General features: G+C 40.6%; 1 protein-coding gene across 1 annotated transcript in view; it reads left to right on the top strand.

Annotated features, from left to right (window-relative positions):
• Window positions 1-11,933, top strand: part of FCMR (Fc mu receptor) — a 36,662-nt gene extending 24,729 nt beyond the window's left edge. The window contains exon 8 of the mRNA XM_045396132.2: window positions 10,493-11,933. Within this exon, the coding sequence (XP_045252067.1) occupies window positions 10,493-10,513 (21 nt within the window). The 3' untranslated portion in view covers window positions 10,514-11,933. The remainder of the gene's footprint in view (window positions 1-10,492) is intronic.
• The last annotated feature ends 10,090 nt before the right edge of the window (window positions 11,934-22,023 follow it).

Genomic DNA, 22,023 nt, shown 5'->3' with positions numbered 1-22,023 from the left:
AGTCACCCATCACTTTAAGACAATAGGGCGATGGGGAAAGCAGCCCCTGAGGTGAGATGAGACCTAGATCTGAGTTCAGGCTCTACCACAGGCTGTGTGGGCAGGGGCAAGTCTCTTAGCTTCTCTGAGCTGCAGTCTCTGCATGTATAAATTTTTTAAAAATCTGTCCCACCTCCCCCCAAGGGCAAGTGTAATAAACAAATGCAAAAACAACACAGAGGTCCTAGGTAAACTGTACACATGTTAATACATTATTACTGTGCAGCATGCACCAGTCTCCTTCCTGTCAAAATAATTCAATAATGATGCCTTATTCATGCTGGGACAGTAGTCCACAGAGAAGGAATCACCTGTAAGTACCTCTCCTTTAATCCGTCAGGGCCAGGAAGTTGAGGAGTGTTTCCTGACATGCAGCTACCCTTGGTCCTTAGGTTATAATCACTCAATCAAAATGTGCCTCTCCTTAGGTTCTGGAAACCTGGAAGAATAAGGAAGTGTATGCATGGACAAGCCCAGAAAGCTGGAAGGCCTGGTGTTCTGGTGGGCTAGTCTTGGCCTGTGTGGCTCTGAACCACTCAGGGGACACCGAGAGTGTGATGTGTCAAGAGTGCCAGTGCAGTCAAGAGCTCTGACCCTATCTCCAGCTAGCAAGGCACTCAGCTCTAGATTCTACCATGTGCCCAGTGAGAGCATCAAGCAGAGCACTGTTTCCCAAAGCACAGTCCTCAGACTCTAGGCTTGAGGAATTCTGGTCTTGCAAGATCCTCCATGAAACAGATGAATCCTAATGAAGTCAGTTAGAGAGCCCTGGCATGTGCTAGCCCGTCCTGGAAATGTCTGATGCTTCTTAACTCTGTTTAATCCAGCATTTCCCATAAGTATTTGCCCACATCCCTGAGGAATACATTTTGGGAATCAGGGATTGGCCAACTGTAGGTCACAAGCCAAATCCAGCCTGCCACTGCTAAGCTGAGAATGGCTTAACCTTGCGACCTAAGAGTACTTTTTACATTTTTTAATGATTGGGGAAAAAATCAAAAGAAAGACATTATTTGCAGGTTTCTGTATCCATAAATAAAGTTCTCATGGGTCACATATGTTTGTTGACATATTGTCGCTAATTGCTTTCGTGCTACAGAGGCAGAGATGAGTAGTTGTGACTGAGACCATATGGCACACAGAGCCTAAAATAGTTCCTGTCTGGTTCTTTACAGGAAGAGTTTGCCCAACCTGGGTCCAGGCATGGGAAACAGGAGTAGGAATGTGATGTGGGGGACAGGATAACTGCCTCCAGCTCAGTGGAGATTAAAGAAAAGAGGAGAGTGAGTAGAACACTCTCTTGGCAGATTCTTCCCAATCTCTCTGGCACCAACACCTCCTCCCTCCATCTCATACTCAGTGTTGTTTATTTTCTTAAGCAAACAAAATACTCCTGTGTAATCCCTGGCCAGCATCCTGCTCGGCTATAGCTGCCACCACCCGGAATCCTTTGTTCCTGGAGGGCCCGAGTCTTACCCTCCAGAAGTAGGCACAGCCGCACAGCACACTCTCTTTCCCCACTCCCCTCTGCCTGCCATAAGGATTTAGGGCATTACCAAGAACCCCTAACTAACTGCTATGAGATAAAGATGTCAAGAGGCAGTGATGAGACAGAAAAGACCAGGTGAGAGTGCTGGAATAATAGGTGAGTGGGAGGCAGGAGACGGCTAAGGCAGGAAGCTGAGAGGGAAAATGAGCCCCCGGGGCAGCTGCAATCCTAGACTACCGTCTGCAGATAGGCAGGGAGGGCAGGCAGGTGGGATGAGCTGTCAAAGGGCAGGCTGGAACAGAGGCATGAGGTCATGGATACACCTTGGCTGGCCTCAGGATACACCTGGGATTGTGAGTAGCTCACTCTGTCTGAGGAAGGAATCATATAACATAGATAGTTCAGGTAAACACGTGCCTGGGCCTTAGCCTCCGATGAGCTTATCATAGCATCATTACTTGAGAAGGAAGGTCAAGGAGAGAACCTAGGCACCTTGGCCCAACATCAACTGAGAATCTAGTTATGAGCACCAGCTTTGGAGGCAGGCAGACCTGGGTTCAAAATGTGATCGAGCCACATATGAGCCCTCTGAGCCTCAGCTTCCTCATCTGTGAAATAGAGTCCTCATATGACCATGAGGATGTGATGACCTGCAGCTTTGCTCACCGAGTGTGGCCCATGAGCCAGCAGTAATAGCATTATCTGGGACCTTGTTGGACATGTAGAATCTTGGGCTGGGTATAGTGGCTCACGTCTGTAATCCCAGCACTTTGGGAGGACAAGGTGGGAGGATTGCTTGAGCCCAGGAGTTTGAGCCCAGCCTAGGCAACATGGCAAGACCCTGTCTACAAAAATAAATAAAAATTAGTTGGTTGTGATGTCACATGCCTGTGGTCCCAGCTACTTGGGAGGCTGAAGCAGGAGGATCATTTGAGCCCGGGAGGTCAAGGCTGCAGCGAGCCATGATCTTGCCACTGCATTATAGCCTGGGTGACAGCGCAAGACCCTGTCTCAAAAAAAAGAAATAAAAGTAAAGTAGAATCTCAAGCCCTTCCAAAAAAAAATGACTGAATTAGAATATGCAGTTTAAGAACCTTCCAAGGTGATGCTTATGTTCATTACATTTTGAGAACCATCAGCATAAAACACATGAAAGATTTAATTTAGTGTCTTCTCTGTGGAATGCTTAATAAACAAGAGCCCCAGATGAAGGGAGAAAGGACTGGTTTAGGGGATCTCAATGAGGTGACTTTATACTCAGGGGACACTGGGCAACGTCTGGAGACATTTTTGGTTGTCATAACTTGGAGGTGCTATTGGTATCTAGTGAAATGGCCTGGGAATGCTGCTAAACATCCTATGGGGCACAGGACAGCCCCTCACCACAAAGAACAATATGACCTAAGGTCAATAGTGCTGACGGTAAGAAACCCTGGATAAGAAGGAAGCAGTGGCTATGGGGGAAATTGCTGGAATAGGGACAGAGGAAGAGAAGAACATGACCTTTATTGGGAAGGAAGGCAGTAGGCTGATCAGATGATCAGGGGAGTGGGAAAAACAAGGTGGCAAGTTGGAAGGTAGTGCCCAAAGGCCACCAGGTGGAAACGGTGGGGAGGCCTGGCTCACTGGTCCACCTCTAGGGAAGCCCCAAGTCTCAGACTTCAAGAGGTTGAAGGAAGTGGGGCTGGCCCTTTTGTCCAGATTCATATATTTTTATCCAAACTCTCTCCTGTACCAGACCAAGGTCTGGGGCTCTACTAACCTCTACGAAAGGATGGAACTTGGGGAGTTTTACAAAAATATTGGGTGGAAGAAAAGTTTATCTAAAGATAAATCTTCACATGCAAGACCGTTTTTTTTTCTCCAAAATATTCCTTATTAGATTCAGAGGTTTTATTCTAATAATCTCATCCCATCTCTGTCCTGTATATCTCTCTGTAGAGCCTGAATTTCACATTTGAGAAATAAATATAATTATTTAGAATTAGAGTATATTCTAAATAAATATACTCACATTTAGAAGACTACAAAGTCTTCTAAACCTAAAGGGAGAGAAAGGGACTGAGCCACCATGGAGTTCCTCCTCCACTACCACTTCTGTGTGAGGCAATGAAGAGCTCACTCTTAAACCTGAATCTCCCCTTTCTGATGGATGCAAAGGCCCTGCAAAACACAAGTAATTAGCATATTAATTAGAATTTCCTGAGAGCAAAAAGATAAGAGGAAATTATATCATCATTTTTCTTCCAGTGAATTGAGTTTAATTTTCACTTGAAAACAGATTTTTATCTCCCCATTCAGCTGGGAAATGTTTGTGAACTGTACACTTTAAACAGATAACCTATGGTATGTAAACTGTATCTTTAAAAAGCTATTTTAAAATAAATTAAGACACAGTCCTTGTGCTTTAATGACTCAGTAGAGTGGAGATACACTTGCACACAGATAAATGGCAATGCTGTGTCATGGGTACCCCTATGGTTTGAACATCCCCTCCAAAACTCATGTTGAAACTTAATCCTCAGTGTGGCAGTATTGAGAGGTGGGGTCTTTGAAAGGCAGTTGGGTCATGAGGGTTCTACTCTTACAAACTGACTTCTCTATTCACGGATTAATGGGTTATCATGGGAATGGAACCGGTGGCTTTATAAGAAGAAGAAAAGCTGAGCTATCACATTCAGCCCCCTTTCCATATGATGCCCTGTGCCACCTTGGGACTCTGCAGAGTCTCCACCAACAAGAAAGCCCTCACCAGATGTGGCTCCTTGACCTTGCACTTCCCAGCCTCCATAACTATAAGAAATGAATTCTTTTTCTTTATAAATTATCGAATTTCAGGTATTCTGTTATAAGCAACCAGAAGCAAACTAAGACAGGTGCCATTAACAGAAGGATGGAGCCTGTAGCAACAGCAAGGTGAGGCAGAATCTCCCTCAGTGCTGGCACAGTGCTGGAAGCTGTGGAAAGGCTTTCCAATAGAACTGACATTCAATCTGAAGTCTGAAGCCTGACTAGGTGTTCACCAGCAAAAATAAAGCCAGGAGAGGTGCTTGCTGGAGACCCCGGCAGCTTTCACATTCAGCATCCACATAGTTACTGGACGGGACCAAAGAGAAGGCGGTTCTGGAAGCTGCTAGAAGAGAGAGGACCACTGATTGTTCTTTCGTGTTATAATTTGTGGAAATCAATGGCAACAAGCTATGTAAATACAACTTCAGGGGTCCCAAGGAGACCTAGGGTGCTACTGACCCCACAGGACTGCAGACAGGAATGGGGAGGGGAGAAGAGCCAGGGTATCAACTTTCTAAGCCAAGCCTCCTGTACAATTGCCGGAAAAAAGAACCACAAGAGAAGGCAAGTTCTGAACTGCAGCTGCCTCCCAAGAGTCAGGATCCTGTACCTTCCACGACCTGTAGAACATCAACTTTGAGTCACAAGGACATGAGTATTCAAATAAATACATGGCATGGTACATGTTGGGGAAATGGTAGCTACAGAGTCTTCAGAGTAGATCCAGGTAAAGGATTGTGGTTCATTTCCCCTGCGTCACCCTGTCCCCCTGTCTCATATCCAGGGTTGCTTTTTTTTTTTTCCTGAAGGAGAATTTTTTAAAAAGGAAGAAAGAATGGAAGAAAGGAAAAAGGCTTTGATGTGAATGAAATAACATCCCATTCTCAGGCATTAATCAGAATCCATACAGTAGACCTCCCTTAACCATGAGACACGTTCCAAGACCATGGATCAGCGGATCATGCCCAGTAGATGCCTGAAACTGCAAATAGTACCAAACCCCACGTATCTGATATCTTTTCCTATACATACATATCTATGATGAAGTTTAAACACAGAAAGAGATTAACAAGAATAACAAATAGTAAAACAGAACAATTATAACAATATGCCAGCATCACTACTCTTGTGCTGTGGGGTCGTTACTAAGTAAAATAAGAGTGACTTGAACACAAGCACTGCCGTACTGTGACAGTCGGATGCGCTGGACAACGGGAGGACTCACGTTCCAGGCAGGACGGAGCGGGATGGCCCGAGACTTTATCACGCTACTCAGAGCAGCACGCGATTTAAACTTATGAATTGTTTATTTCCGGAATTTTCATGTAATAAATATTTTCAAACCACCGTTGACGTCAGTAACAGAAATCACAGGAAGTAAAACCACAGATAAAGGGGGGACTACTGTACTCTTAAAATCGCACCCTCTCTTTCCTCCTATCCAAGTCCATTCTCCACACCTACAAAGAGATTTTCAGATTCCTGGACAGTGTTAATCTCCCCTCTCCTGTGCTCCTAGGTTCTCCTTTGATGGCACCCAGGCGATCCTTCCCTGCACCCTGGTTGTGTCTCCTTTGCCAAGCTGTGAACTCCCTGGGCACCAGAACTGAGTTTTGTCCATCTCAGAATTCCCCTCAGAACCTGGCACAGGACAGGAGCTTAGTAAGCATCTGTTGAAATAGTTAATTTTATTTGGCTGGTGTGACATAACCCTCTCCCTTTCTTGGCAGCTTTTAAAACCCTTGGAATCTTACCAATGATAGTGTCTTTTTTATGCTAATTCGTGACTGACGGCTGGGGGTTCCTGGATAGCCTAGGGATGGGGGCTGTTTGCCAGAGAATCAACCATGAGATGAGAGGGTTGTAGCTTTCAGCCCTACTCACTCCATCCCACCCCACCCCATCCCACCTCCAGGAAGAGGAGATAGACTGAAGGCTGAGTCAATGATCAATGGCCCGTGATTTAATCAGTCATGTCTCTGTAATGAAACCTCCACAAAAACCATAAAGGAAGAGGTTTGGAGAGCTTCTGGGTTGGTGAACATGTGCAGCTACTGGGAGGGGGGTGCCCCAGAGAGTGCACGGGGACTCGGTGCCCCTTTCCCCATACCTTGCCCAATGTATCTCTTCCATCTAGCTGTTCTTAAGTTGTATCCTCTTATAATAAACTGGTAATCTGATAAGTAAATTATTTTCCTGATTTCTGTGAGCCATTTTAGCATATGATCAAACCAGAAGACAGTGTCATGGGAACCTCCGATTTATAGCTGTTTGGTCAGAAGCACAGGTGATAACTGGGAATTGTGGTTGGTGTCTGAAATGGGAGCAGTCTTGTGAGACTGAACCCTTAACCCGTGGGATCTGATGCTATCTCCGAGTAAACAGTGTCAGACTTTAATTGAGTTGTAGCCATCCATTTGGTGTCCACCGAGAACTGGAGAATTGGTTAGTGTGAGAAAAAAGCTCACACATTTGGTGGTGGAAAGTATTGGTGTGAGTCTAGTAGTATAATTACTACTATGAAATTAGACCGGTTCACAAATCTAATTATGTACAAGGTCAAATTATCTCCCAGGCTGTTTGCCCAGAGATCTTTGCCAAATATTTCTCATATTTGCTCAGGCAATGGCTACAGGCTGAGATGTGGCCTGCATCCAATGGCATACATACATATTAAACACTGATCCACTTTGCACGTGCTCCCAATGTAAGAGTAAAAATCCAAAAGTGATGCCATGACCACCCATCTGGACATAAAAAGCCAGGGAAACAGAATCTGCGAGTAGGCCAGCACAGGACAGAGTTCTGGGTCTGTGGATGAGGATATCATAGTCTTATCCCTAGAGCAGCCATATCCTGCTACCTTGAGCAAGTCACTTACTTTCTCTGTGCCACCTGCCTCATTCTGTCCAAGAAGGAAAATGATCCCTATCCCATCTATCTTATAGACTCTCTTCCAGTTTCATTCCCCTTTAAAATCCCTCTCCCTCATTTAGGAGATTCTTCTAAATGCGCAAGTCTGATCATATTATTCCTCAACCCCTAAATCATTTTTGGTTTCTGATAAGGAAAGTTTCTTCCTCCTCTCTCCACCACCCATTGCTCTTTTGTCCTACTTTTGCAAACCCTCCCCACACACAGCACACTGGGTGGGTGGGAAGGGTTTATAGAATGTATATGTTCATGAAATTCATGTTCATTAAATGTTCATGAATCAATTTTTAATTTCAAAACCAGGTAAATGAAGTGTATTTAAGGAAGAGGATAATTCAATTGCTTTTCCTTTTGTGTGATCCTTAATCAGTTATTTCTATGGGCAAAAGTCCATGTAATAGAATGCTATTCCACCACTCAAAATAATTTATATTTATATTCTTAAAAAAACTTTTATAAAATTTTAGGTTTAAAAAAATCAGGTTACAGATGGCATATGCAGTAGGATCCCACTTTTGTAAAAGATAAAATGGGCACAAGTGTTGAAAATGATCTAGAAATAAAAATGCTGAGATGTTAACAAGATTATCTTTGAGTGGTGAGATCATGGGAGTTTTCCTTCTCTATAGCTTAACTGCAGTTTCCAAGTTATACAAAATGCGAGGCTTTTAGAAAAGTTATTGTAAATTTAAATAAACCTTTAGTTTCACTATTGCCCACTGAAAATTGTTGAAATTCCGCTACCTGGCGCTGCACATTCTCTGAGACCCAATCCATTCACCTTCCCAGCTTTCTCTCTTCCACACTTCCACACACCATGATGTCAGCCAAACTGAGAAGTTCATCTTCACCTCGTGCTTCTATGCCTTTGTTCAACTGGATCTGTAATGATCTTGCCACCAGCCAAACACTAGCCACCCCTTTATTATTTCAACATAGAAACATGGCATATGTTGCTGACTGTCAAAGGCAGATTACATGTATATGTATGTATATGTGTATATATGAATATATAAGCATATATGTGTGTACATATGTGTAATGCACACTCACACACACACACCTTTTTAAGGATGCTTATTTTGAAGGAATAAGATTGCAGGCTTGGCGGGCTTTTATTTTCATCTTTAAGCTGTTTTGTATTTGCAAAAAAAAAGAATAAAAGAATTCTACAAACACCAGTTTAGAAAGAGAGGTTGAGACTTACATTAAAATTTTTTTTAGCAGTACTTCAAGGCTGATTCCTTGAAGCCATTCCCAAAAGCTGCAAGGAATTTCTGTCACCTCTAAACAATGTAGAATTTGAACTTCTTTTCTGTGGCACTAGTCTTCTCTCTCTCTTTCTCTCCTGGGCTAAGATCATGGGAGGACAAAGGAACAGATCTGATGTTCCTCTCTTTTGGCCACACTGCTCAGCACCGTGTAGCAGCTTGTTAAATAAACAAATCGTGAGTAAGATGCTCGATGTGAGAAGTGTTCGGGATGACTTGAAATCTGCATTTGGCAGGTTAATATCACCGCAGGAATAAAGACTTTTAAACCTGAAGGTATTCAAGGCTGGATATCCACTTAAAGGTATGATAGACATTGCAGTTGTTCCCTCACATTTATAGTCTTCCACTTCCTGGAACACAGGAAAATTGCACTACACTGTTCCGTTGAAGTTAGACATGGCCATGTGGCTGTTTAGACCAATGAAATATAAGTGAAAGAAACACGTGTCATGCCTGGAGGAAGCATTTAAGAGCCAGCACACAATTGTCCACACTCTCTCATCCCCTGCCATGTTGAGATGGCAGCATTATTACAGGATGGTAGCATTTCCTGTAGCCTGTCCCTGAGTACCCATGATGAGGAGAGTCCCCATGCTAACATCTATTCCATATATAAAATAAGTGAGAAATAATTTTTGTTGTAATATGCTGCTGAGAGACCTTAAGGAGTTGTTTGCTACTACAGCATAACTTAGCCTAACCTGACTAATGCAGAAGGGATGTTAGAAGGGAGAAGGATTCTAAATACTTTACGTGTTTAGAATGAATTTAGACTTTGCTATGAGCAAATGAATTTAGACTGCTCAGGATAAAGTTCTAGAAAGCTCAATGAATTTAGACTCTGCTATAGGTAAAACTTTGATTCTATATGCTATTTAGTCAACTCATTATAAGTCACAGAGATTCTCAAATTCCTTCTTTAATGGAAAGCATTGCTTTCTCCTTGAACACAGAGTTAGTGATGCATTCAGCTGGGTGAGGTTAGGTTATAGCATGATGCTGACCACTTTAGGATTTAGTAATGGGCTGCTCAGTTCACTTAGGGGTCACATAATGAGAAGAAAGCTCTGGAAGGGATGATGGATGGAAGACTGAAAGCTGACCTGCGGAAAAGCTTCTTTCGCTCCTGGTAGGAGTGATGGAGAGCAGCAGTCTGCAACCTTTTTGGCTCCGAGGACCAGTTTCATGGAAGACAATTTTTTTCCACAAACAGGAGTTGGGGGATTAGGTTTCAGGATGATTCAAGCATAACATTTATTGTGCACTTTATTTCTATTATTATTATTACATTGTCACATACAGTGAAATAATTATACAACTCACCATAATGTAGAATCACTAGGAGCCCTGAGCTTGTTTTTCTGCAACGAGCCTCATCTGGGGGTGATGGGAGGCAGTGACAGATCACCAGGCATTAGATTCTTATAAGGAGCGCACAACCTAGATCCCTCACAAGCACAGTTCACAATAGCGTTTGTGCTCCTATGAGAATCTAATGCTGCCACTGATATGATAGGAGGCAGAGCTCAGGTGGGAATGCAAGGGGTGGGGAGTGGCTGTAAATGCAGATAAAGCTCCACTCACTCAGGCACCACTCACCTCTTGTGCAGCCTGGTTTCTAAGAGGCCACAGATGGATGCTGGTCTGTGGTCCAGGAGTTGAGGACCCCCTAATGTAGAGGGCCTTCTACTGGCAGAAGCCTAAGATGCCAGTAAAAGCTTTAGGATGAGCCAGCAGCCACAAACACACACACTCATACACACGAAGACTCACAGCACACACTCACTTACTACATGGATTTTAAAACTGGCAAAGAAAGGCAGGCTAAGGCCTGGCAGGTCCAAGCTTGCCCCAGAATAAGAGCAACTAGAGTTTGTGTCCTGAAAAAGCTTACATATGGTACTTGAAATGCAAAATGACTTGGGTTCTTACACTGAAATCTCATCTTTTGGCTTCTCATCTCCAGCCTTTGCCCGCCGCTAAATAATCAGATCCAGGGAAGCATCAAAAGTCGAAGAAAGGATGAAGAGAAGTTGCTTCCAGCAGCAGTGGGTGGGGCTTTCCATTTAAACTCTGCCTTCAACTTCCAAAAAATATCCTCTTGGAAAACGTATTACTCATGAAAATGAAGAGAGGGTGTTTTCCTCCATGGAGTAATCTCTGCCTTGAAACGCCTTCATCCCTCTTCCCAGCCCAGAGAGATGATCCCACAAGGAAGTGGATTTTGTTGCTTAATCCCGGTTGACTGAATTCTGTTTTCCCACAATAAAATAATAAAAATAATTTGGAATAGCATAACCTGAATGTTCATATTTCCACAGCCTGTGATTAAAAATTAGAAATGAAAAATCTTGAAATTCTGTGGTTCCATCTGCTCATATAAACATAGCAGGTTCTTGCAGAGTCTCTCCCTAGAGTGTTCTGAGAATTCTCAAAGGGATGTTTCTTCCAAGCCCATGATGCAGTCTGTGCTTTCAGGGCTGGCTGAGCGAGCTATTGCAAGCTCCATGTGTGACCCCACTGGTGGTGAGAAGTGGATTCTCTTCAGCAGCTTCTCAGTGCTAATTTGCTCCTGCCAAAAAATTTTGTGAGGTCACATTCACCCCAATAAGGAGATTGAGTTCAAAGTGTTGCAGAGTTCAGTGAAGCAGCTTTCTCAATGTACACTCTGAGCCATTCTTGGCCTCAGGATGCTCACATACCTCCATAGTAGTTGGTTTGGAGGAGTTTCTGGTAACATGGGACCGGAATTCATCAATATCAGTGACATTGGTTCCTGTTACTGAGCACAGTTCACCACGTCACACTCCTTTATTTCTCAAGGTGTATCCTATTTAAGGGGTAGGGGTTGCCATTAACCCCCTGTAATCTGGATTCTGTATTCTCTGATCTATCAGCCATGTCTGTGAGTGTTGAATCCCAAGTATGAATAGAGTTCAAGCCTTTTCCCCAGAAAGTTCTTCAGCCCCTCTGTAATTCAGTGGAGGCAAATGAATACTTGTAGGGGAAGGGGAGCTAGCTCTACTGGCTGGGTTTCTTTGAGGCAGGGAGCAGGGGAGTTTCAGCTCTAGTCCAGTGAGCTTTACAAAGTACTTCCACAATTTGATATCCATAAAAACCCTATAAGATAGAGTAGATATCATTATCTCTGTTTTATGATTATAAAACCAAGGCAAAGGGAAATTTGGTGGTTTGCCTAAGCCCATAGAACTAGAAAATGGAACTACCTAGAATTCATTCCAGATCTCTGACTCCAAGTTTAAATACTTGGGAGGCAGTACAGTGTTCTGGAAAACATGCAGACTACGGAGTCACTCTGTGTGTTTGTATTCCTGGCTCCGCAACTTACTAGCTATGTGACTTTGAACAATTATTCAAATAATTGAATAAATTACTTGATTCTTCTTTGATTCGGTTTCCTCATCTGTGAAGTGGGAATAACAGTATCACCCACTTCATAAGTATTTATAAGAGTTAAATGAGAAAATACAGGCAAAGCACAGAGAAGAGAGCTGGACACATTAGTAAGCACTAGAAAGAGTAAGCTATTATTGTCTGGGAGTGGTGGCTCATACCTGCACTTTGGGCAGACCAAGGTGAGCAGATCCCTTGAGTCTAAGAGTTTGACACTAGCCTGGGCAACATAGAGAGACCCTGTCTCTATTTTTTTAATACTTAAGAAAAAAAATTAAAATTAGCTATTATTAACAATTGCTAATTTTATTTTTATGTATTCCTGTGCCACATTCAATGCCTTTCCCTAACAAAAAGAGCCTAGATCAGAGAGGCTAGACAATCACAAGCAACTTTTCACCCTGTAACTGTATGATTTTTAAAAGATAACTACTCGATAAAATGTTCATAATAGTAACCCAGATAGAAACAACAAAATATACTGTGGTTAATCCCAGTTCTTACCAGTCTGTTTCAGCAGACTGTAAAGTTGCTTTAAAATGATAACAGGAATCTAATACCAAAACAAGTCATAAGAGAATATGACATGAAAACTTCAGGACCAAATTCATTGAGCAAGCTCTTTTTTGATTAACAATAGTAATGAAAGTAGATGTGAATGCAATCATTTTCTAACAAGCCAAATCATTTTGTTCTAAAATCATTGCAAATTAAATAACTATTTCTACTTTCCCCTAATGTTTGATGATCTGAAGATGTTTTTATTTCATCTTCATTTTTTAATAATAGCTTTATTGGGCCATAATTCACATACCATAAAATTCATCCTTTCAAAGTATACAATGGAGCAGTTTTTAGTAGTTTCACGGAATTGTGCAATCAGCATCACTAATTTCAGAACATTTTCATCACTCCAGAAAGAAGCCTCATACCCATTAGCAATCATTCCCGACTCTTCCCATTCCTTAGTCGCTGGAAGTCTGGTTCACTTTTTGTCCTGTTCTGAATGTTTTGCCTGTTCTGAATGTTTCATGTAAATGGAATCCTACAATACATATTTCATATAAATGGAATCATATTATAAACATTTCATATAAATGGAATCATATACTATGTAGCTTTTGTGACTGGTTTCCTTCACTTAGCTTAATGTTTTCCAAGTGTATCCATGTCGTAGCATGTATCAGTTCTTCATTTCTTTTTATTGCTGAATAACATTCTATTGTATGTATGTACCACATTTCATTATACATTCATCAATTAAAGGATTTTGCATTGTTTCCACTTTTTGACCATCATGAATAATACTGCTATGAACAGTTGTGTCCATGTTTTCGTGTGGGCATCTCTTCAATTCCCTTTCAATACCTGGGAGTGGAATTGCTAAGTCATATGGTAACTCCATGTTTCACATTTTGAGAAACTGCCAGACTGTTTTCTAAAGTTTCTGCACCATTTTACAATCCCACAAGCAATGGGATTGTAAACCAATGTATGAGGGTTCCAACTTCCCTACATCCTTATTAACACTAATTATTGTCTATGTTTTTATATTTGAGCCATCCTAGTGGGTGTGTAGTGTTACTGCATTGTAGGTTTGATTTGACTCTCCTTAATGACTAATGATGTTGAGCATCTTTTCATGTGCTTATTGGCCATTCATATATCTTTTTTTGTGTGTGTGAGATGTCTATTCAATCTGAATTGTCTTTTTATCATTGAGTTTTAAATGTTCCTTATATTTTCTGTAGGCTAAGTTCCTGTATCAGGCTATTCTTGTGCTGCTATTAAGAAATACCAGAAACTGGGTAATTTATAAAGAAAAGAGGTTTAATTGGTTCACGGTTCTGCAGGCTGTACAAGTATGGTGCTGACATCTGCTTGGCTTCTGGGGAGGCCTCAGGAAGCTTTTATCCAGAGCAGGTGAAGCAGGAGCAGGCACTTTACTTGGCAAAAGCAGGAGCAAGAGATAGAGAGCTGATGGGGAGGTGTCACACACTTATAAACAACCAGATCTCGCAAGAAATCACTCACAGTCATGAAGACAGCACCAAGCCATGAGAGAATGCTCCCACAACCCAAACACCTCCCACCAGGTCACACTTCCAGCATTGGGCATTATAATTCAACGCGAGATTTGGGAGGTGACAAATATCCAAACTACGTCAGTTCCTCATCTAATATAATTTGCAAATACGTTCTTTCATTCTGTCAATGCCTTTTACTTTCTTGTTGTTGTCCTTTATTTATGTGTGTGAGATGGAGTCTCACTCTGTCACCCAGGCTGGAGCACAGTGACATGATTTCAGCTCATTGCAACCTCCGCCTCCCGAGGTCAAGCGATTCTCCTGCCTCAGCCTCTAAAGTAGCTGGGATTACAGGCACAGGCCACCATGCCTGGCTAATTTTTGTACAAAAAATTCAACTAAAAAGTGGAGATGGGGTTTCACCATATTAGCCAGGCTGGTCTTGAACTCCTGACCTCAGGTGATTTGCCCGCCTCAGCTTTCCAAAGAGTTGGGATCACGGGCGTGAGCCACCATGCCCGGCCAATGGTGTCCTTTAAAGTACAACAGTTTAAAATTTTCATGAACTCCAATTTATCTATTTTTTTCTCAAGTTGCTTGTGCTTTTAGTGTCATATCTAAGAAACCTTTGCTTAATCCAAGGTCATAAAGAATTACTGCTTTCTTATATAAGTTTTATACTTTGGGTTCTTACTTTTTTTTTTTTTTTTTTTTTTTGAGGTAGGGTCTCACTCTGTTACCCAGGCTGGAGTGCAGTGGCGCGATCACAGCTCACTGCAACCTCACTCTCCCGGGCTCAGGTGATCCTATCACTTCAGCCTCCTGGGTAGCTGAGACTACAGGCACGTGCTGGCACCTCTGGCTACTATTTTATATTTTTTGTAGAGATGGAGTTTCACCATGTTGCCAAGGCTGGTCTCAAACTCCTGGGCTCAAGCAATATGCCTGCCTCAGCTTCCCAAAGTGCTGAGATTGCAAGAATGAGCCACCAGACCCGGCCATTTTGGTCAATTTTTGTGTATGTTGTGAATAGGGGTCCAGCATCATTCTTTTACTTGTGGATATCCAATTGTCCCAGCACCATTTGTTGGAAAGACTATTATTTTCCCCATTGAATAGTAATGTCACCCTTGTTGAAAAATCAAGTGACCATAAATGTAAGGATTTATTTCTGGGATCTTAACACTATTTCATTGATCTGCATGTCTAGTCTTTTACCAGTACGACCCTGTCTTAATTACCATAGCTTTGTAATAAGTTTGAAACTGGGAAATGTGACTCTTCCAACGTTGTTTATCTTTTTCAAGATAATTTTGGCTGTTCTGGGTTCCTTTAATTTCATATGAATTTAAGATCATGTGATGTTAATTTTATGTGTCAACCTGACTGGGTCACAGGATATGCAGAAATGTGGTTAAACATTATTCTGGGTATGTCTATAAGGTGTTTCTGGATGAGGTTAACATTTGAATCAGTAGAATGAGTAAAGCAGATTTTCCTCCCCAGTGTAGGTGGGCCTCATCCAATTTGCTGAAAGCCTGAATAGAATAAAAGCTCTGAGGCTGGGCACAGTGACTCATGCTTGTAATCCCTGCACTCTGGGAGGCTGAGATGGGAGGATCACTTGCACTCAGGAGTTCAGGACCAGTCTGGGCAACATGGTGAAACTCTATCTCTATAATAAATATAAAAAATTAGCCAGGTGTGGTGGTGTGAACCTATAGTCTCAGCTACCCAGGAGGCTGAGGTGGGAGAATCACCTGAACTGCTAGGAGGTCAAAGCTGCAGTGAGCTGTGATTGCACCACTGCATTCCATCATGGAGTGAGACCTTGTCTCCAGAACAAAAACAAAAACAACAAAACAACCCTGAGCAATGGAGAATTCACTCTCTGCCTGACTGTCTTCAAGCTGAGGTATCGGTTTTCTCCTGCCTTCAGACTTGTACTCACACTGGAACTTATAAAATTGGCCCTCCTGGTTATCAGGCCTTTATATTGAAACTAGAACTATGCCATTGGCTTTCCTGGGTCTCCAGCTTTCCAGCTGCAGATCTCAAGACATCTCAGCTTCTACAATCCATATATACTATTTGTTCTGTTTCTCTCGAGAACTCTGACTAAGACAGATTAATTTGTTAATTTCTGCAAAAAAAAAAAATATGCCAGTTGAGATTTTGATAGAGTATATTATATCTGTATTCACCATCATTTATGAAGCATATCTCCTCTGGTTATAGAACTTTAGGTTGACAGTACCTGTTTTTCTTTTTAGTTGTTTTTCCTCCCAGCAATTCAAAGATATCATTTCCTTATTTTATGGCTTTTCCTGTTTTTGTTGAGAAGACAGTTGCTAATCTTAGTCATTTGAAATTAGTTTTTCTTTTCTTCTGATTGTTTCTGAAATTATATTTTTGTCTTTAATTTTCAGTAGTTTTACTATAATGCGATTAGATGTGTTTTCTTTGTATTTTGATTGGCTGGGGTTGTAGAATTTTTAAAATCTGTGATCTTATACCTTTTATCAGCTTTTTTAATTTTCCAGTTATTATCTCTAGAAATATTGTTTTTGCCCCACTTTCTTTGCCTCTTTTTCAGGGAATTCAATTACATGTATATAGACTTCTTCACTGTGTTCCCTATTTTTTGTATGATTTTCTATATTTTCCATTTCTTTGCCTCTCTATTTTTTTTCTGGATATTTTCTGTCTTTATCTATATCTAATCTCTGTCAAGTTTCATCCATTGAATTCTAAATTTGTATTATCTTTTCAGTTCTAGAATTTCAAATAAGTTTTTTTATAGTTCCCAGTTCTCTGTTGAAATGGTCTTGCTTTTTATTCCCTTACATATATTTTTCATAGCTACTATAAAGCCTATATTTGATAACTCTATTATCCACACTCCCTGTATACCTATTTCTATTGTGTTTTTCTTTGAAAAATAACATTATTTTTTCCATTATTTTGTATCACATTATTTTGTCTCCTCATATGTTGTCTTTGAATTCCAGATATTGCATATTAAAAATTATGAAAATAATGTTAAACTTGGATTAACATTATCTTCCTCTGAGATGGATTTACATTTGCTTCTGGAAGGAAGCTAGGGGTTTAGTAATCCCATATTACCTTGATCTAATCATAGACTGAGATGATTTAAAGCTGGTTTTCTGTTCCTGGTATAACTAGCCTATTTATGAATTACCATTTCTCCTGTTACCACCAGGTGGGTTTTTCTTGTCTACTGCACAGATAAAGCCAATTCACCAAGACAGTGATATTGCAGCAGAGAAAGAGTTTAACAATCATAGGGCTAGATAGCCAAGCAAATGGATGGGAGGAATTATTGCTCAAATCAGCCTCCTCAAAAACTCAGAGGCTAGGGCTTTTCAAGGATATTTGGCAGGCAGGGGTCTAGGGAATGGAGAATGCTGATTGGTTGGGTCAGGGATGAAATCATAGGGGATCAAAGCCATCTTCTTATGCTGAGTCAGTTTCTGGGTGGGAGTCACAAGGCCAAATGGGCAAGTTTCTTGGTATGGGTTACTGGTTCAGGTGGACCATCAGCTGGTCCATCAAAATGCAGGGTCTGGATAATACCTCAAATACCAATCTTAGGTTTGACAACCATAATGTTATCTATAGGAGCAATCGGGGAGGTTACAAATTTTGTGACCTCTGGCTACATGACTCCTGAACTATAATTCTAACCTTATTGCTAATTTTAGTTTTGCACAGGTAATTTCAGTCCCTGAGCAAGGAGTGAGTTAGTTTCAGGAAGAGGGTATTATCACCTTTGTTTTAAAGTTAAACTGTAAACTAAATTCCTCCCATAGTTAGCTTGGCTTATGCCCAGAAATGGACAAGGGCAGCTTGAAGATTACAAGAAAGATGGAATTAGTTATGTCAGATTTATTTCACTGTCATAATTTTTCTATCAGATTTCTCTCGCTATCATAATTTTTGCAAAGGCAGTTTCACTCCTAGGTTGTAGCACTTTGAGATCCCAACTCAAAACCTGGAAAGGAGGTTACCAGAGCCTTCTTTAGCAGGCTGTGAGAAAAATACCTTTATTCACAGCCTCTCAGTCTTCCAAACTTACATTAATTTTTGTGAATTTAGATTACATCCCTAGGGGAAAAGCATCCCCCAACACTGGGCTCACTTCTGTGGGTTTTCATCTCCCAAACCTTGGCCCTATAGTTATGCCTGTCTTGTTACCTCTCTAATACTTTCAGATTTTTTTCATATTGTAATAGTATCTTCCTCTGAGGTGGATTTACATTTGCTTCTAGAAGAAAGCTAGGGGATTAGTAATTCCATATCACCTTGATCTAATCATAGATTGAGATGATCCAAAGCTGGTTTTCTTTTCTTTTCTTTTTCTTTTTCTTTTGAGATAGAGTCTTGCTTTGTTGCCCAGGCTGGAGTGCAGTGGCACAATGTTTGCTCACGGCAAACTCCACCTCCCAGTTCAAGAGACTCAGAGACTCTCCTGCCTCATCATCCCAAGTAGCTGGAATTTCAGTTGTCCACCAGCACACCTGGCTAAGTTTTGTATTTTTAGTAGAGATGGGATTTTGCCATGTTGATCATGCGGGTCTCAAACCCCTGATCTCCAGTGATCTGCCCACCTTGGCCTCCCAAAGTGCTGGAATTACAGGTACAAGCCACTGCCCTGGCCCCAAAGCTGGTTTTCTGTCTCTGAAAAGAATTTTTCAGATTATTTCTGCATCCTTCTCAGTGAAAAGATTCATTTAAAGACCAGCAGCGGTTCCCTCCTTTATGTAAGACAAAGATGCAGCTACTTCCATATATTAACCATCTCCATAACAGCTCCAGAAATCACTGGTCTCTGCCATCGGTTGTAAAGATAGGCCCACTGTTCAGAGTATGGGAGGTTTGAATGAGAGAACCTAGACAAAGTGCTTGGTAAGTTGTTCCTTTTTTCTTTTCCTTTTCCAAGTTGTTGGAAAGAATACTTGGTACTTGTTGTAATGATCATGCTTCTCTCTTTGTTCCATCCTTTAGAAAGTTCAGAGCCAAATTTTAATCCTTCTACCAACTTATGATTCAGAACCTTATCATATATCCTTTGTGGAATGATCTTAGCACAATTTCATTATATTGTCTGTATTCCAAGTGTTTCATCTATTTGCCTTAACTCTTTTTGTATTGCATGTGTTCATATAAGTCTCTCTCAATCACTTTCATAGGAGATGGTACATAAAGAAGCAAATTAAATGATTTAAATAAAAGTATTTTGAACTACTATATGCTATAAATGTGATAGGGAATATTGATATTAGTTCAGAATTGAGCCACTTCCCTGGGCTAGCAGGACTTCAAAGTCTCTGTTTTCCCATGCCACTCACTGACATCAAATTGGACCTTAAAAGTCCAATCTAAGGAGCCATTTTTCAGAAAGCCTTCCCTGACCTCCCTGCATGAACGTCTTGCCTTAATCACATTGGGCCTTGTATTGCTGGACAGTGACTGCCCTACCACATACTGTCTTTATGCATTTGTAACATCTGCAATACCTAGAAAAGAAATTATCTTGAATTGAATTTTTCACAGCTTTACTGGGCAATAATTAGCATGCAATAAACTGCACATATTTAAAGTATACAGTTTGATAAGTTTCAACATATGTATACACCTATAAAACCTTCACCACCATCAAGATAATGCACATATCTAAGGCAATTAGTTAATTCACTTGTTAATGACATTAAGATTGTTTCAAATTGCTGACTTTTAAAAATAAAGCTGACATGAACATTCATGTATAAGTGTTTGTATGGACATATTCTGCCTTTTCTCTTGGATGAATATGTAGAAGTGGAATGGTTGGGTCATACAGTTATTTAAGAAACCACCAAACTGTTTTCCAAAGTGGTTGTGTTATTTTACATTCTTATCATCAGCACTATAAGACAATTTTAGTTGTAGAGGACTATGTGCTCGCAAACGAGGCGTTCCGGATAAGTCCCGCTCTTGCAAACGAAGCAGGACATTGGGGGCTTGTTTATGTGCAAACATCTTGAAAATCCAGAAAGTCAGGGAAAGGTCAGAAAAAACAACAATGTGTCTTGTGACTTGGCAACATTCCACAAACGACTGTATAAAATAAAGCAGAGCGCGCTATTTGAGGTGGCCACCATGTTTGTCTTGTCTTGTGTTGTCTTGTGTGTTCATTCCTTTGTTTAGGAAACCCGCGGACCCCAACATTTAGTTCTTCCACAACCTCTCCAGCACTTAGTGTGGTCATTCTTTATAATTGTAGCCATTCTAATAGGTGTGCTATCTTATTGTGGCTTTAATTTGCACTTACATACTGACAAATGATGTTGAGCATCCTTTCATGTGTTTTTTGGGGGAGGGGGGAGGTGGAAGCAGGCATTTGTTTATCTTTATTGATGTCCCAACTTTTTACTCATTTAGAAAATTGCATTGTTTTCTTGTGATTGAGTTCTGATTGTTCTTTACGTTTTCTGGACACAAGTTGTTTATCATATACAGGATTTATAAATGTTTTCTCCCTGACTATGGATTATCTTTTCATTTTCTTAGATGTCTTTTGAATAACAGAAATTTTTAACTTTGATGAAGTACAACTTATCAATTTGTTCTTTTATAGATTACGCTTTTGCCGTCATATCTAAATAATTTTGACTAATCCAAAGTCACAAGGGTTTTCTTTGAGAAGTTGTATAGTTGTACATTTAGATCTAGGGTCCACTTTTAGTTAAGTTTTAATTATGAAGTGAGATATGAACCCAAGGGTTTTTGTTGTTGTTGTTTGGTTTTGATTTTGGTTTTTGGGTTTTTTTTTTGTTTTTGTTTGTTGGTTTTTGTTTTGTTTTGTTTTGTTGCTGTTTGGCTACCCAACTACTATAGCACCATCTCTTTAAAAGACTATTTTATCTTAACCAAATTGCCATTGTACTCTGTTGAAAATCGATTGTCCATATATACATGGGTCTTTTCAAGACATTCTATTCTGTTTCATTGATCTATTTGTCTATCTTCTATCTTTACATCAATACTATACTGTCTGAATTGCCATAGCTTTATATAAATCTGAAATCAGGTAATATTAATCCTCCAACTTTTTTCTTTTTAAAAATTGTTCTGGCCATTTTTAATCTGTTTCATTTTATATTCATTTTAAAATTGGTTTATAAATTTTACCTAAAACAAAGCTTCTGGAATTTTTATTGTGAATGCCTTAAGTTTATATATCAAGTTGGGGAGAACATCTTAATAATGTTGAATCTTTTAACCCATTAATATGGTATATATTTATTATTTAGATCATCTTTAATTTCTCCCAGCAATGGTTTGCAGTTTCCAGTAGAGATCTTTTAAATCTTCTGTCCCTAATTTATCCCCAAGTATTTTCATTTTTTTATGCTATTATAATTAGTAATCTTTAAAAATTTCAAGTTCCAATAGTGTATTGTTGGTGTATGGAAATACAATTTGTTTTGGTATATTGATCTTGTATTCTGCAATTTCACTAAACTTTCTTATTTGTTCTAGTTGCTTTTGTTGTTGTTGTTGAGACTGGGTCTCCCTTTGTCACCAAAGCTGGAGTGCAGTGGTGGGAACACGGCACACTGCATCCTCGGCCTCCTGGGCCCAAGCAATCCTCCCACCTCAGCCTCCTGTGTAACTGGGACCACAGACGCTTGACACCACACCTAGCTAATTTTTTGTAGAGACGGGGCCTTACCCTGCTGCCCAGGCTGGCCTCGAACTCCTAAGCTCAAGTGATCCTCCTGCCTTGACCTCTCAAAGTCCTGGGATTACAAGCAGGAGCCATTGCACATAGTTTGCTGCTTTTTGTAAATTCTACTGGATATTTCTACCTAGATAATTATGTCATCTATGAATAAATACGTTCTTCATTTGTAATCTGGATAACATTTAGTTCTTATTGAATTGAACTGAGGTTTACTGGACGTGGAAGTACAGGGACTTGAATTTTTTTTTTTTCCTGAGGCTTACTCTGTCACCCAGTCAGGAGTATAGTGCAGGATCAAGGTTA

Source organism: Macaca fascicularis, chromosome 1, assembly GCF_037993035.2.
Source record: "Macaca fascicularis isolate 582-1 chromosome 1, T2T-MFA8v1.1".
Taxonomy (NCBI): Eukaryota; Metazoa; Chordata; class Mammalia; order Primates; family Cercopithecidae; genus Macaca; species Macaca fascicularis.
Note: the sequence above shows the minus strand (reverse complement) of the source record. Positions and strands in the feature narration are given on the sequence as shown.